A 16,803-nucleotide genomic window follows, 5' to 3' on the forward strand; every position below is an offset into this window, starting at 1 on the left:
CTCCGGACGCGCAGGCTCAGCGGCCATGGCTCACGGGCCCAGCCGCTCCACGGCATGTGGGATCTTCCCGGACCGGGGCACGAACCCGTGTCCCCTGCATCGGCAGGCGGACTCTCAACCACTGCACCACCAGGGAAGCCCTATAGGGTTTTTTATTATTGTGTTTTTGCTTTTTTTTTTTAATTTATTTTTATTTATTTATTTTTGTTTGTGCTGGGTCTTCGTTGTTGTGCGCTGGCTTTCTCTAGCTCTGGCGAGCAGGGGTTACTCTTCGCTGCAGTGTGCGGGTTTCTCATTGCAGTGGCTTCTCTTGTTGTGGAGCATGGGCTCTAGGCACACAGGCTTTGGAAGTTGTGGCACGCGGGCTCAGTAGTTGTGGTGCACGGACTTAGTTGCTCCATGGCATGTGGGATCTTCCTGGACCAGCACTCGAACCTGCGTCCCCTGCATTGGCAGGCGGATTCTTAACCACTGCGCCACCAGGGAAGTCCCTTTGCTTCTGTTTTTGTTTTTTAGCGTGGAACTCCTTCCAGCTGACCTCTAATATCAGTTCCTCTCCCCTGAGCCCTCTCCATCTCCTACTCCCAATGGTCTGGTGAGGATGAGGATTAGAGACCAAGAACAGTCATTTAGCATCTCTTTTGGTTGACATGGTCTTTTTCTCAAGTCTCTTCTCCTTCTTGGTCTTTCTGATATGAGCCACCAACGTCCTGGGGACAAGGAACCAACCTGCTGTATTAGTAGCATCAACAATGCCCAAAGTGTGGTTGCTGAATAAGGACTCACAGCAGTAACTCCCCCATATAGTGTGTGCTGCCACGGCCAGGGTAAAATATCCTGGCCCCGACTGACGCCTCACATGAGCCTTTGATGACTTAAGTATGAAGTTCACAGGCTGTAGAATTTTCAGTCCCTGAATAATGAAGACACACACTAGCTTCCAAATAACAGAGCAATAGACCTGGATCCAGGGTGAACTAATAATTGTGGCACAATCTTAGGGCTAATTCTTATGTGCTACTTAAATTCTTATCTGTCCTCAATACAGATGTCACTTCTGCCAAGAAATTTGCCTTGACTGCCCCCAGGGGAGGGGGTAGAGGCCCATTTTTATGCGCTCCTTGTGCTTTCTCTAGCTTTCTTTAATCACGTTATAATGTGATCATTTATTACACATGTCTAGACTATAAGCTCCTTGATGTTAGAGTTTCTAGGTGATTTAGCTTTGCAGCCCAAAGCACAATATTATGCCTGACATATAACTGGTGCTCAATAAAATGTTTGTTGAATTAATAAATAGCATCTCCCAGATAAAGATGATACCTGTTTATTACTGAATGCCCCAACTCTTTGAAGATAGGGAGCAAATGAATTTTAAATTAAATTTCTGCTCTCAGAAAATTATTTTGCCTTCACTTCCCCCAGCATTTGACAGGAGATGTTTCTCAGTGCCCTCCACCAATTCACTCGTTTCAGATTTCTACTCCATACTCTGGATTTCAGGGTCTTAATTAATAGTATTTTCTATTGAGTTAAATTTTATTGGAATATTTCTAAGTAATCGTTGAAATTTGTTTTAACAATGGCATCAGTTAGGATTCGAACTTACAGCTTCAGTGGGGGAAAAAATGCATTGCAAGATGGAAACATTTATTTTCCCTATTCAGCTATATTTGGTGCTAGGCATAGGTAAAGACAAAGTCTTTTGCCTGAGTGAGTTTAGAGTTGGTATAATTTGTTGCTATGTAGAAATTACTTCAGAACTTAGTGGCTTAAAACAATCAACATTTGTTACCTCACACAGTTTTTTGTTTGTTTTTTTAATTTTTATTTATTTATTTTTGGCTGCACTGGGTCTTCGCTGTGGCACGCGGGCCCTCCCCAGTTGCAGCGAGCGAGGCCACTCTTCGCTGCGGTGCACAGGCCTCTCATCGTGGCGGCCCCCCTTTGTTGCAGTGCACAGGCTCCAGGTGTGCAGGCTCAGTAGTTGTGGCTCACGGGCTCTACGGGGGGAAAAAATGCATTGCAAGATGGAAACATTTATTTTCCCTATTCAGCTATATTTGGTGCTAGGGATAGGTAAAGACAAAGTCTTTTGCCTGAGTGAGTTTAGAGTTGGTATAATTTGTTGCTATGTAGAAATTACTTCAGAACTTAGTGGCTTAAAACAATCAACATTTGTTACCTCACACAGTTTTTTGTTTGTTTTTTTAATTTTTATTTATTTATTTTTGGCTGCACTGGGTCTTCGCTGTGGCACGCGGGCCCTCCCCAGTTGCAGCGAGCGAGGCCACTCTTCGCTGCGGTGCACAGGCCTCTCATCGTGGCGGCCCCCCTTTGTTGCAGTGCACAGGCTCCAGGTGTGCAGGCTCAGTAGTTGTGGCTCACGGGCTCTACGGGGGGAAAAAATGCATTGCAAGATGGAAACATTTATTTTCCCTATTCAGCTATATTTGGTGCTAGGGATAGGTAAAGACAAAGTCTTTTGCCTGAGTGAGTTTAGAGTTGGTATAATTTGTTGCTATGTAGAAATTACTTCAGAACTTAGTGGCTTAAAACAATCAACATTTGTTACCTCACACAGTTTTTTGTTTGTTTTTTTAATTTTTATTTATTTATTTTTGGCTGCACTGGGTCTTCGCTGTGGCACGCGGGCCCTCCCCAGTTGCAGCGAGCGAGGCCACTCTTCGCTGCGGTGCACAGGCCTCTCATCGTGGCGGCCCCCCTTTGTTGCAGTGCACAGGCTCCAGGTGTGCAGGCTCAGTAGTTGTGGCTCACGGGCTCTACGGGGGGAAAAAATGCATTGCAAGATGGAAACATTTATTTTCCCTATTCAGCTATATTTGGTGCTAGGGATAGGTAAAGACAAAGTCTTTTGCCTGAGTGAGTTTAGAGTTGGTATAATTTGTTGCTATGTAGAAATTACTTCAGAACTTAGTGGCTTAAAACAATCAACATTTGTTACCTCACACAGTTTTTTGTTTGTTTTTTTAATTTTTATTTATTTATTTTTGGCTGCACTGGGTCTTCGCTGTGGCACGCGGGCCCTCCCCAGTTGCAGCGAGCGAGGCCACTCTTCGCTGCGGTGCACAGGCCTCTCATCGTGGCGGCCCCCCTTTGTTGCAGTGCACAGGCTCCAGGTGTGCAGGCTCAGTAGTTGTGGCTCACGGGCTCTACGGGGGGAAAAAATGCATTGCAAGATGGAAACATTTATTTTCCCTATTCAGCTATATTTGGTGCTATCCTCTGCATCGGCAGGCGGACTCTCAACCACTGCACCACCAGGGAAGCCCCTTGTGGACATATTTTTAAACCACTGCAGTTAGTTATCAGACAAATAGTTCAAAACGTCTGAATATACACAAGCATTCATATGTGCATTTGTGACGGTTTCCTTTTACTTCTTAAAATAATTTTAAAAATTGAAAATCTGTAAGAGATGGCATAAATTAAAGGTGTGTACTTTGAATGTCAATCCTCGGGTTTCCCTCCGTTTCTTTCAGGTCCAGGAAAAAAACAATCCCTGACATTTATATCTGCAACCTGGCTGTGGCTGATCTGGTCCACATCATGGGAATGCCTTTTCTTATTCAACTGTGGGCCCGGGGAGGAGAGTGGGGGTTTGGGGGGCCTCTCTGCACCATCATCACCTCCCTGGATACCTGCAACCAGTTTGCCTGTAGTGCCATCATGACTGTAATGAGTGTGGACAGGTAAGTGAAGAGACTATGAAATATATTAACATAATTCAGAGGTGCCTGTACTTCCCCAAGGTCATCCCAACTTAAGCAACATCAGTGCCAGTTTGTAATAGCAAAGTTCCTCTTCCTTTGTTTGTTTCATTGTAGGACAGATCAGGTAATATTTTTCCAACTTTCACAGAGGTCAATTTTTTCATGGAAAACTTAAAACACTAAACATCTCCTTTTTCCCAATCATTTTTTCGATCTCACTTTTATTTACAATTGACTGCAAGAAAAAAATGACCATAAAATCATGAAATATTGGAGACCAGAATGAATGCCCTACCACCACCCATCATTCTTGCAAGAAGGAAGCAGAGGTCCTGAGAAGTGAGGGGATTTGCTAAAGGCACATAGAGAGTCAGTGGCAGAGCTGAGAACTGAAGTAGGTCTCCTCACTCCTTGTCTAGGGCTCTTTCTGGTAAGTTCAATGTCTCACACACCCTTGTTATCACCTAGCAGCTTAAAGGAATCAGTGGAGTAGTGGGCCCTTAAACAGCTATGAAGAGAAGTCAGAGTACCAGGAGGACCATCCTTTATACTCTTCATTATGATTGGTTAATGCAAATACTGCCATTTACATCATTAGAAATTTGTTGGACTGTATCCCAGAACATGCCAAAGCCATATTCTCCACCCATGTAAGCTAATGTTATTCAAGGAGATACTGGTGATGGCCAGAGCCTGTGGAGCCAGTGAGTGGTGGAGCCCAGTTCAGAGGCAGGCTGTCCAACTCTGGAGATGGCAGGTAGCTGGCAACTACCTCACCATCTGGCTTCTTTAGGAAGCATGCAAGCTAGGATGTGCCGTGCATCATCCAGATGCCAGGACCTCCACACCAGCTCTTAGCAGCATTCCCCAAACAGAAACAAGCCCTGAAGACAACAGTAGAAAGCACAACAGAGCAACCCACTTGAAATCTCTATCCACCTTCTTCCCACCCCAAGCTCAACCCAGCACACTTGGTCCCCCTTGCTCTGATCTACTTTTTCTTTCTCCCTTGCTTCGAATATATTACATATGTTAATATATTTCGTGTACAAAGATATGCATGTGTGTTGTTTTTGTCTAGCTTTCCCTAGCCATCAAATGTAAATTCCACAAAGACAGGGTCTTTGGTCACTACACTAGTGTCTGTGTAACAGTGCCTGGCACATGGGTGCTCAAAAACTACTGATGAATGAATGAGTGAATGTCAGTCTTGAGGGCTGTGTTAAATTTCCCTGAGTCCATCAAGGACTCTTTCCTGAGCTCTACCTCTCTTACCCTTCCAAGTGGGCCTTTGGGGTCGGGAAGGGATGAGCAGTTCTTCAGATGGATAAACAAAGGAATAGCAGGGTTCATATAAATCATTCCCTGGATCATTATTATTCAGACATGAATAATGATGGTAATGTTTAATGCAGTTTTTATATCCTGCTGCTTTTCTACAAAAGAATTATCAAAATATGTAGAGTATACTTCTCAACTTATAATTAGCTTCACATTTTTTAATCTGCGCACTGGGTAGGTCGATCTGGTTAGTTCAGCTGATGCCACCAATGCTGATGGCGTGTGGAGTAAAGCCTGGTGAGCTTGCCAGGGTTCCAACACCAGAGCCCTGCGCGGGGCAGGAACCACTGCAGAAAAGCAACCTAAAGTATAGTCCTCACCATCGTGATACCATTCTCAGAAGGAGAAAATCTTCTTCAAACCATGTACATACCATGAAGGCAGGAGAGTATCAGCTTTTTCTTCAAAGAGGGGAAACTGTACCCCTTCTGTAAACCTCTTACTGCAAATAAAGTGAAAGCACATTGTCTGCCTTAGAACAGACCACAGAACATTTCCTAATGTTCACAGGTTTCTTATGAGTGTATGTGTGTGTGTGTGTGTGCATGTGTATGTTACACAACTGAATAGTGTGTATTTTTTTTTAACGTTATGGACACAGAATGCTAAAATTTTACTTTCAAATTAAGACACTCAGACCTTTATCCTTCTCCCTGCCCTCACCTTAGAGGATCACGTGGCCAGAGACAAATAAAGATTTTGTAAAACTGAACCTTTCCCCCAGCCCCTGGCATTTCTTGCAGTTCTAACTCTACTAAATTCACAAAAATTCAACAAAATCTATAATTCTGTAAAACAGAAATGAAGTTTCTCTGTAATGCCAACATTAAATGTCAGTGCCACCAGTATGCCTTATTGTTTATACATTTAAGTTATCTGAATTGTCAATTTAATGGATCATAAATTTCAAGTGTTTCCGATAACTCTTTCATTTTTCTTTCTCTGATTAATTAATAACTGCAAGTGTGTGGAATATTTTAAGAGAGGGTTCCTACCTTTAAAGCAATACAAAACAATTCTATAAACATCCAAAATATGAAAATATTTGCCTCCAGGTGAAAGCTACCTAGACTTTCATTAGTGGTTACTTTCGTAAGTAAATTTTCTAGAACAAAAACAAAGTCAGTAAGTAGGAGCCAAAATTCCCCATTCATTCATTTAACCAATATTTATTGAGCACAGACCGTATGCCAGGAACGATGCCAGACACAGGAGATACAGCAGCATTAAACTAATAGCCAAGGCTCCTGCCTTCATGGGGCTTCCATTCCAGAGGTGTAGACAGACATTACACCATGAAGAGTCACACGGGTAAATGTGTATTTCCACACAATGATACCTACTAGAAGGAAAAGTAGAGTTGCCCCACAATCCGCATTTATAGTCATGGGCCCTCGTATAGAGTGAGTGGTCAGGGGAAGCTTCTCCGAGAGGGAGACCTAAATGCGGACTCAGAGTAGGAACAGGAGGAAGGAGAGGCACGTCCTGCCAGGTGGGTAGAACAGCATGTACCTGACACTGAAAGAGACAGAGTCTGAAGGCAGGCCAGGGAGAGACTGACACAAAGTTCAGCCTGAGTGACAGCGAGGGCCGGAGGGAGAAAGACATCGAGGGTCATGGTGAGAATTCTGAATTTTATCTAAAAGACAAAGAAAGGCCATTGAAGGGTTTTCAGTTGGGGAGATGATGAGAGAAGATTCCCTAACCGATTGATGCCATGACTCCATCATCTTTAATCCCAGACAGAATGATGGCAGGGCTGCTGTACAATCACTACCTCATTCCCTTCCTCAGCAGGAAGGGAAGGGAGCCTTCTCTCCTTAGTGACAGGTAACGCAGGTGCAGTGTGGGGAAGGAAGGGTGGCTGGGGCACCCGGGGTCACAAGCCTGTCCCTGCACGGCAAGGGGTCCCCTAACTGAGGGCAAAACGTCCTACCTCTTGTGCAAGATTGAAAGAGCAAGGAGACAGAGAATTTTCCATTTTCATAAATCTTCATTAAGTAGCTCTACAAAATCTTGGAGAAAATTAAAGGACCATTGACCACATTTGACATTTATTTAATGTCTACTAATGCTGCTTTCCTACACCCCCGACCACCAGCAAAACTGTGCTTTCTCAAATACCTCCTCTGGATCTGAGCTCTCTTTTTCATGCTTTAGCTTTCAGCTGTGTCTGAAAAATTATTCTTGGATTTGCTGGAGGACCAAATATGTTTGATATAGCAGGATTTCAAGTTTGATTAATGATTATCCTTTTTTCTGGATCAAAATAGAGAAAAAGAAAAGGAAAGAGAAAACCCCTTCCCCATGAAATTAGTCCACATCCCCCCTCCAGCCTACGTTGCCTGAGGAATTTGTATTGTCTGCTAGTCACGTTTGTTAATTCTCACTGTGATTTCTGTGAACTGAGCCTCCAAGAGCCTGGGGAACTAACTCGAAATGCATCTGAGCAAAATGTCTGTCCCAGGTGCCTGAATCTCATGCTGCTGGGGATTCTCCCACCAGCCAACGCACTTTCCTCCTTCCTGTCCTACATCAGCCACCTTCCCTCCTGTCCCACATTGGTACACCCTCCCTCCTGTCCCGCCCTCCTGGAGGAAATCCCCATTCAGAGACAAAGTTTTCCAGAGCCTCCTGTGCAAGGGAAGCACCTCTGTAAAGAAAAAGTTTGCACGGCAGAATTTTACCATTTTCAGGGTCTTCATGTAAGTGACAGCTGTGTATCAGTGAGTGGTTTATTCAGACTTACGGGGTCAAGAATTGTTTTCTCTACAGGTACCAGCCAGCTCTTAAAAAATATAACTTTCTTTCACCCTGATAGAGGTGTGCTTCAGGGAGGATCATAATACTAATAATTTACTCTTGTCATGAACCTTTCATCCTTGGAGCTCAGTGCTTTTATTGATTGTTCCCAAACCCTTCTTAACCGGCTTTGCAGGTACTTGGCTCTCGTCCAACCGTTCTGACTGACGAGTTGGAGAACAAGGTACAAGAAGATCTGCATCAATCTGGGCCTTTGGGCAGCTTCCTTTATTCTTGCGTTGCCTGTCTGGGTCTACTCGAAGGTCATCAGATTTAAAGATGGCGTTGAGAGTTGTGCTTTTGATTTAACATCCCCTGACGATGTACTCTGGTAGGTTGTTAAAACTTAAGAAAAATAGAGTTGAATTAAATCTTGAAGTGCTTCATCCTCCTTGTCAACACGTGAGCAACCACGCAGAGTGTCCTTGGGGATCCTCTTCGGGCCAGTCTCCCCACTTAGTTCTCTGCTTCCCACCATCAAGTTGATAGCTTGATTTTAAGGAAAGCGTAACCTTTAGAAGAAGATTCTGAGTTTAATCATGTAACCTCGGTGGGTGCAAATGTATTTAAATGTGGATTTTAAAGATCCATGGCAGCCAGATTCAACAGGAGCACAGCAATCAAGGGAGGGGCAGACTTTCCAAAAGGGTCTAGGAGTTATGAGACTCAAACCTTATCAACATGCAGCTGGAGTTTGGTTGAGTCGCATCCCTTGAAAAGATACATCCAAGTTCTAACTCTCAGTGCTTGTGAATATGATCTTATTTAGAAAGAGAGTCTTTGCAGATATAATCAAGTTGAGATGAGGTCTTACTGGATTAGGGTGGGCCCTAAATCCAATGATTGGTTCCTGATAAGGAGAGGGAGATTTGAAGAGACACAGAGAGGATGCATGTGAAGACAGAGGTAAAGACTGGAGTGATGTGTCTATAAGCCAAGGAACACCAAGGATTGCCAGAAACCACCAGAGGCTAGGAGAAAGTCCTGGAGCCCATGCTCCCTCCCCAAAACCTCAAAAAGGAACCAACCCTGCCAACACCTTGATTTCAGACTTCCAGCTTCCAGAGCTGTGAGACAGTAAATTTCTGTTGTTTTAAGCCATCCAGTGTGTGGTAATTTGTTACAGCAGCTCTAGGAAACCAATACAGCAACCAACACAGTCATTTATTACATTTTAATTTGAAAAGAAAAACTAAGTCGAAATTTTTCTGAATGAAATTTTGAACACAGCATTAGACTCTCTAACTAAGATTTTACGATCGCCTGCTAAGGGCCAGGTACTGTGCTAGGTGCTTTTTACATACATTATGGCAAGTCAGTCTGGCAGACCCCTTTTTCCCAGTCCACCACTTGTCAAATAGATGAGTCATTTCTGCATCACACAGACACAGTCTGAGAGGGATGGAGGTAGAGGCCCAGGAAGGCTACGAATCCAGCAACAAAAAAATCTCCAGAGGAGGGCAACGTCGATACCATGATTGTTTATTCGTTATTTCTCACAACAGCACTGGCTCCAGTCACAGACAGAAAGCATCAGCTCATCTAAAGGTGAAATGATAGTTAATCACCGCGGGCTGACAAATTAACCTGACCGCACCCGGTCTGAAAGGAGGGCAGGACCTGAAGCTCACTGTATGACTACATGACTTTGGCCTGTGTCACATAAGCAGAGACTATTTTGCAGCGACAGCTGTTTCTGCTCTTTCCGGTGGGTTATGGTAAGGAATATTCTGAGGTTCTGGCCTCTGTTGTTCCTGCCAGAATTAAGTCCTTACGGTGAACGGAGACTGGGACTAGTGTGCTACGTTCAGAGACCCTCTGGCTCCGGAGCGCTCTCTCTGCCACCCTGTCCACACCCACCCAATGCCAGCTGCCTTCTTCCACACAAGGGTTTTGCCCCGGAAGGAGGCTACCCGGTGTCTGGGCAGAAACGGAGTTGGCCCACCCAAGGGTTCCCCCTGGCGGAGTACTGAGAAAATGACCGGCTGGTTGACAACAGGTCCCCTTCTGTGCCCTTTGAGAGACCATCTGGAGTCTCACTTACAAGCGTGGGCTCTGGAGCTGGCCTGAGTATCTGGTTTCAAATCTCACCTCTGCCACCTACTAGCTGAGTAACCTTGGGCAAGCCGCTCAACCCCTCTGTGCCTTAGTTTCCTCCTCCGTAACATGAGGATGCTAATGGCATTGTACTCCTAGGGATGCACAGATTCAATGGGTTAAAATATGTAAAGCACCCTCAATATAGTGCCTACTACATAACAAATGCTACCTGTTGCCTGTTGTTGTTAATAACACTAAATATAATGATAATAAGCATCCTCACCCACTCTGCAGTACTCAGTAGCATTGGCTACTGAGAAGAGCTGGCTAGAGAAGAGTCGTTGTCTATGAATAATGAAAAGCAGACCTTCTGTATGTGAAAGTACCCAGAGAGCCTTAACTTTTCCCCCAAGCACTTTTATTCTGGGCCCTGAAAAATCACAGAATCATAAACTGTAAAAGTCAGTTCCTAGCGTTGTGAATGTGACAGTCATGTCTTCTCTCTCATTTTACAGGTATACTCTGTATTTGACAATAACAACTTTCTTTTTCCCTTTGCCCTTGATTTTGGTGTGCTATATTTTAATTTTATGCTATACCTGGCAGATGTATCAACAGAATAAGGTTGCCAGATGGTAAGTGTATGCCTTATTTTGTTTTATTGAACAATTCAGAGATCTAAGATATCTACAATAGAAGCTTAAGCATTAGTCACTTGAAACATGCCAAGCTCAGACATATGGGCATTAATGTCTATATAAGGCATTTTCTGAAAATAAGTCATGTTCTGAAGCAGCTATCTGAGGCTCTCTCAGTGATAAATATTGTAATCACTGATGTAATGGTTTCATAAAAATGTAAACAGAACTCAAGACTCTGTTTAAAGAATAATTTTGTATTTGTCATCAGCATTGTTATTTAAATGTTTTATTTGTACATTTTGCAGTTGTGTACATATGTAAATATCCTAGATGTTGTGTATATTTTATAACCTTTTAATTTTTGTGGGTTTTTTTTTAGTGTAGGGGAGGAGGATCTCATTAATATTTGAATACTCAGAACAAGGTTAATTAGAACTAAATAAAACCAAAGACTTACCTAAAGACAATAAACTTGGGAAGGACCTTTAATGATACTTGTCTCTAAAACTATATGAATAAATCTAAATTATTTTCCACTTGAAATTGTACATATCAAGTTGTTCAAATGAGTCAGTGATTATACAACACGTTAGGTTAAAAAATCATTATTAAAATTTGTGTTTAGAATAAATTATTGTATTTTTTTGAGAAGACAAGATTGTGGGGTTTCCCCACACACCATATGTAACACTGTGAAGATTTTTTCTAAAAGAATATGTGAAAAATGTAACCACCATTAGTCAAAATTTGTGGCAAACCCTGGTACCAAAGGTTTAGGTGTTCTATTAGCCCATGACATTTTTTTCTGACTTCTTTAAATTCTTTGGAATTATTACACTATTAAAGAGTGGTCTATTTAGAATGGGAAAGAGAAGCAACCACAGTTATAGACAAAAATTAGCTTCTAAATGTATCACGGGTGAGAAGGTTGACATGGAATCATATAGAATATTACGACATCGACAGCTGGAGAGGACACTTGAACACTTTTAAAACAGTTCTCCAAATCAGATCACTTTGCTTCCAACACTTTTCTCAAAACTGCCAAGAGCATCTTATAAAACAAAGTTCATATTGTCCAGTTATCCCTAAAAATGCAATAAGTTAGAGGAATGATGGTGCCTACTCTGATGAACTGCAGAAGAATCATTATCTTAGAGTGATTTTCAGCTGCCATTTCCCAGGTGTATTTACCTGCTTCAGCTATGTCCCAGAGAAATGTCTAGTAAATGTCTAAATATGACATAACATGATGAAATTTGGGAAATTTAAGTATTTTTTATTTTAGAATAATTTTAAATTTACATCAAACTTGCATAAATAGTACAGAGAGTTTCCATATACTCCTCACTCCAGTTTCCCCATTAACATCTTACCATGTTGCATTTGTCAAAACAAAGATAATGGCATTTAGTACACTACTATTAACTCTACTCTATATCGGATTTCACCGGTTTTTCCATTAAAGTCCTCTTTCTGCTCCAGGATTCAATCCAGGGGACCACACTGCATTTAGTTGACACATCGCCACAGTCTCCTCTGGTCTGTGACAGTTTGTCACTCTTTCCTTGTTTTTCATAACCTTGATAGTCTTAAGTATTGTACTGAAGGAGTACTGGTCAGGTATCCTGTAGAATTTCCCCAGTTTCAGTTTGTCTGATAATGTATCACAATTAGACTCTAAGGTTAAGGTAGTGTTTACGAGGTTTCTTCCCTTCAAAATTACTACTTATCCCTTTCTCTATTCCATTATTTGGAAACGAGTCATTAAGTATAGCCCACCCTCAAGAGGGAAAGAAGGAGGGTGAGAATTAAGCTCTGTCTCCTGGAAAGGGGAGTATCTACATATATTATTTGGAATTTTTCTGTAAAGAAGGTTTGTCGCTTCTCTCCCATGTTATTCAATCATTTATATCAGTACAGATTCATATATCTTTACTTGATACTTTGGATTATAATTCACTACTATGTTATTTATTTTGTTTCTCGAAATGTTCCAGCTTTGGAAAATTCGGGCAATTTTTCACAGGGCTGAAAAAGAGTATTTTCACAGTGCTCCAAATAAGTAGGAAGAAAAATGAGCTTCATAGTTCACTACATAGCCATTCTGAACTGTCCAAAAAGTTCTGGGACATTGTTGCCCCATAATTTCTATGGTTGTTTGTGCCCTGTCTCGCCAAACGTTTCCGCTACAGCTACAATCCCAGTGTTCCAAGGCAGAGAGTGTTGAAGCTGACGAAGACGGTGCTGGTGCTGGTGGCGGTCTTTATCCTGAGTGCCACGCCCTATCACGTGATACAACTGGTGAACTTACAGACAGAGCAGCCCACGCTGGCTTTCTATATGGGCTATTATCTCTCCATCTGTCTCAGCTATGCCGGCAGCAGCATCAACCCTTTCCTCTACATCCTGCTGAGTGGAAATTTCTGGAAACGCCTGCCTCAAGGGCAAAGGAGAGTGACTGAGAAGGAAATCAACAATATGGAAAGCACCTTGAAATAGAGCTTTAAGGAGAGTACATGGATCACCAAAAGTCTAGACAGGCTTTGCCTATGTTACTGATGTTATTAAAAAGGGCGGGCAAAACGGTGTGCTGGTGTCCATTCCTGTTGTGCCCTTGTGACTCTGGAACAGTGCTGTAACCATTCAAATGCAGTGAGTTTAATATGCTAACTTTAGTGAAACATAAAATATTTGTCTGTGTAGGCAGTAGGCAGTGGGATAGCTGAAGAGACCCGAGCTCCATGGTTGTGGATGTTATTTCAGCATCTTATAAACTAGTCACTGATGAATGTGGCCATCCCTGACCATCGACTGAAAACTCACCAAGGAATTTGACCTTGCCGTCTACACTGTGGCCTCACTGTAACAGTGCCCTTGAGGCTCCTAAGAGGGGACCACCTTACAATGAGATCTGAAGTATGGCCATTTTTTAATCTACAAAAATGTCAATTTCATAGGGTCTAATTTAATGCCTTCAATAATCAACTCCATCTGTTAGCATGACCATTAGCATGTACTGAACACATACAACATGTAACAAACCTTCAAGGTAAGTATTACCCCAATTTACTAAGGCTCAGAAAGGTTAAGTGATAAGCTTAACACTGCACAGCTACATAAGAGCTGGGCTGAAATCCAGGTCTGCCTGTTTCTGTCTTTTTACCTTGGCAACCTGTACCTATCATACTGAAAAGGGCCAATAATTTGTTGGGTTTTTTGCTTTCTCCTACACACTTACAGGAAAAGAACTAAAGTCTGAAAGAAATGATATTCTTAAAGAAATAAGTTTATGCATATGCTTTCGCATTTAGCTTTGTTCTCATACCTACAAATGATAGAAACCAGCATCTGCATTTTAATAGTATAATAGTATTCTTCAGGATGTCAAGTACACTCAGACACATTCTCTTTAGGTTACAGTGGATGTTTAGTCAAGGCTGAAGAAAGTAATTAGCTTTTAATTTCACAGATGTTCATTATGTCTTTTCCTTTTGTGGCTTGTATAAAACATTCACTTTGATATAGTAAGGAAAAAATGCTTTTAAAGTCTATATTCTCAACAAAGGTAAATATTTTATTTTGTTTGGGGATGAATCTGTAAACCCACCTCCCTCGTCTAAATATATAAAACCGCTTGTGCATGGGCATATAAAACTGACTTTTCATCAGCCCTTTATATAAAAGTCACAGAGACCAGGTTTCTAATAATCTGATCTCCATTTTTATATCTCAGGGTAGGTCCCACCCCACCCTAAACCCTGACCCTGCCTAAGTTCCACCCCCGCCTACACGCCTCCCCAATAGCAAGACTTTTTTTTTTTCTTTTCTTTTTTCCTCTTTTAGACTAGGGTTCTGTTTTACCTTGTTGATTCACTGTTGTTGATTCTTTTATATTTTTATTTTTCCTAATATATTTTTTATCTTTCTAATTTTATTTTATTTTTTATTCTTTGATATTGTACTGCTCGTTTTTTTCTCTCTTTCTTCCTTTTTTTTTTTTTTTTTTTTTTTTAAACCACACCATGAAGCTTGCAGGATCTTGGTTCCCAGGCTGGAGGTCAGGCCCAAGCTCCTGTGGTGGGAGCTCTGAATCCAAACCGCTGGACTAACAGAGAACCTCAGACCCCAGAGAATATCAATTGGAATGAGGCCTCCCGGAGGTCCTCATCTCAGCACCAAGACTCAGCCCTATCCAAGTGCCTGTACACTCCAGTGCTGCACATCTCAGGCCAAACAACCAGTAAGACAGGAATACAGCACCAACCATCAAAAAAACAAAAAATGAAATGACAAAAAAATATGCTGTAGATGAAGGAGCAAGGTAAAAACCTACAAGACCAAATAAATGAAGATGAAATAGGCAACCTACCTAAAAAAGAATTCAGACTAATGATAGTAAAGATGATCCAAAATCTCGGAAACAGAATGGAGCAAATACAAGAAACATTTAACAAGGATCTAGAAGAACTAAAGAGCAAATGAAAAGTGATGAACAATGCAATTACTGAAATTAAAAACACTCTAGAAGGAATAAATAACAGAATAACTGAGGCAGAAGAATGGATAAGTGAGCTGGAAGATAAAATGATGGAAATAACTGCCAGGGAACAAAATAAAGAAAAAAGAATGAAAAGAACTGAGGAGAGTTTCAGAGACATCTAGGACAACATTAAACGCACCAACATTCGAATTATAGGGGTCCCAGAAGAGGAAGAGAAAAAGAAAGGGTCTGAGAAAATATTTGAAGAGATTATAGTCAAAAACTTCTCTAACATGGGAAAGGAAATAGTCATCAAGTCCAGGAAGCACAGAGAGTACCATACAGGATAAACCCAAAGAGAAACATGCCGACACACATATTAATCAAGCAATCAAAAATTAAATACAAAGAAAAAATATTAAAAACAGCAAGGGAAAAGCAACAAATAACATATACGCGAATCCCCATAAGGTTAACAGCTGATTTTTCAGCAGAAACTCTGTAAGCCAGAAGGGAGTGGCAGGACATATTTAAAGTGATGAAAGGGAAAAACCTACAACCAAGATTACTCTACCCAGCAAGAATCTCATTCAGATTTGATGGAGAAATTAAAACCTTTACAGACAAGCAACAGTTAAGAGAATTCAGCACCACCAAACCAGCTTTACAACAAATGCTAAAGGAACTTCTCTAGGCAGGAAACACAAGAGAAGGAAAAGACCAACAATAACAAACCCAAAACAATTAAGAAGACGGTAATAGGAACATATATATTGATAACTACCTTAAATGTAAATGGATTAAATGCTCCAACCAAAAGACATAGACTGGCTGAATGGATACAAAAACAAGACCCATATATATGCTGTCTACAAGAGACCCACTTCAGACCTAGGGACACATACAGACTGAAAGTGAGGGGATGGAAAAAGATATTGCATGCAAATGGAAATCAAAAGAAAGCAGGAGCAGCAATTCTCATACCAGAAAAAATAGACTTTAAAATAAAGACTATTACAAGAGACAAAGAAGGACACTACATAATGATCAAGGGATCAATACAAGAAGAAGATATAACAATTGTAAATATTTATGCACACAACATACGAGCACTTCAATACATAAGGCACATGCTAACAGCCATAAAAGGGGAAATGGACAGTAATACAATCATAGTAGGGGACTTTAACACCCCACTTTCACCAAGGGACAGATCATCCAAAATGAAAATGAATAAGGAAACACAAGGTTTAAATGACACATTAAACAAGATGGACTTAATTGATATTTATAGCACATTCCATCCAAAAACAGAAGAATACACTTTCTTCTCAAATGCACATGGAACATTCTCCAGGATAGACCAAATCAAGCCTTGGTAAATTTAAGAAAACTGAAATCATATCAAGTATCTTTTTCAGCTACAATGCTATGAGACTACATATCAATTACAGGAAAAAAACTGTAAAAAATACAAATACATGGAGGCTAAACAATACACTACTAAATAACCAAGAGATCAAAATAAACAACCTAAACCTTACACCTAAAGTAATTAGAGGAAGAAGAACAAAAAAACCCCCCAAGTTAGCAAAAGGAAAGAAATCATAAAGATCAGATCAGAAATAAATGAAAACGAAATGAAGGAAATGATAGCAAAGATCAATAAAACTAAAAGCTGGTGGTTCTTTGAGAAGATAAACAAAATTGATAAACCATTAGCCAGACTCAACAAGAAAAAAAGGGAGAACACTCAAATCAA

The 16,803-nt window shown here is 41.2% G+C and overlaps 1 protein-coding gene and 1 long non-coding RNA gene across 4 annotated transcripts in view; one reads left to right on the forward strand and one right to left on the reverse strand.

Moving 5' to 3' along the window:
* MCHR2 (melanin concentrating hormone receptor 2) overlaps nt 1-13,096 on the forward strand; it is a 22,431-nt gene extending 9,335 nt beyond the window's left edge. Inside the window, 4 exon segments of the mRNA XM_007113864.3 lie at nt 3,504-3,713; nt 8,014-8,208; nt 10,433-10,552; nt 12,754-13,096. Coding sequence (XP_007113926.2) covers nt 3,504-3,713; nt 8,014-8,208; nt 10,433-10,552; nt 12,754-13,060 — 832 coding nt within the window. The 3' untranslated portion in view covers nt 13,061-13,096.
* The window catches only part of LOC102976558 (uncharacterized), a 269,687-nt gene that overhangs the window by 182,611 nt on the left and 70,273 nt on the right, over nt 1-16,803 (reverse strand). The gene's annotated exons all lie outside the window — the stretch shown is intronic.

The sequence above is a fragment of the Physeter macrocephalus genome, chromosome 10 (genome assembly GCF_002837175.3).
Source record: "Physeter macrocephalus isolate SW-GA chromosome 10, ASM283717v5, whole genome shotgun sequence".
Classification (NCBI taxonomy): domain Eukaryota; kingdom Metazoa; phylum Chordata; class Mammalia; order Artiodactyla; family Physeteridae; genus Physeter; species Physeter macrocephalus.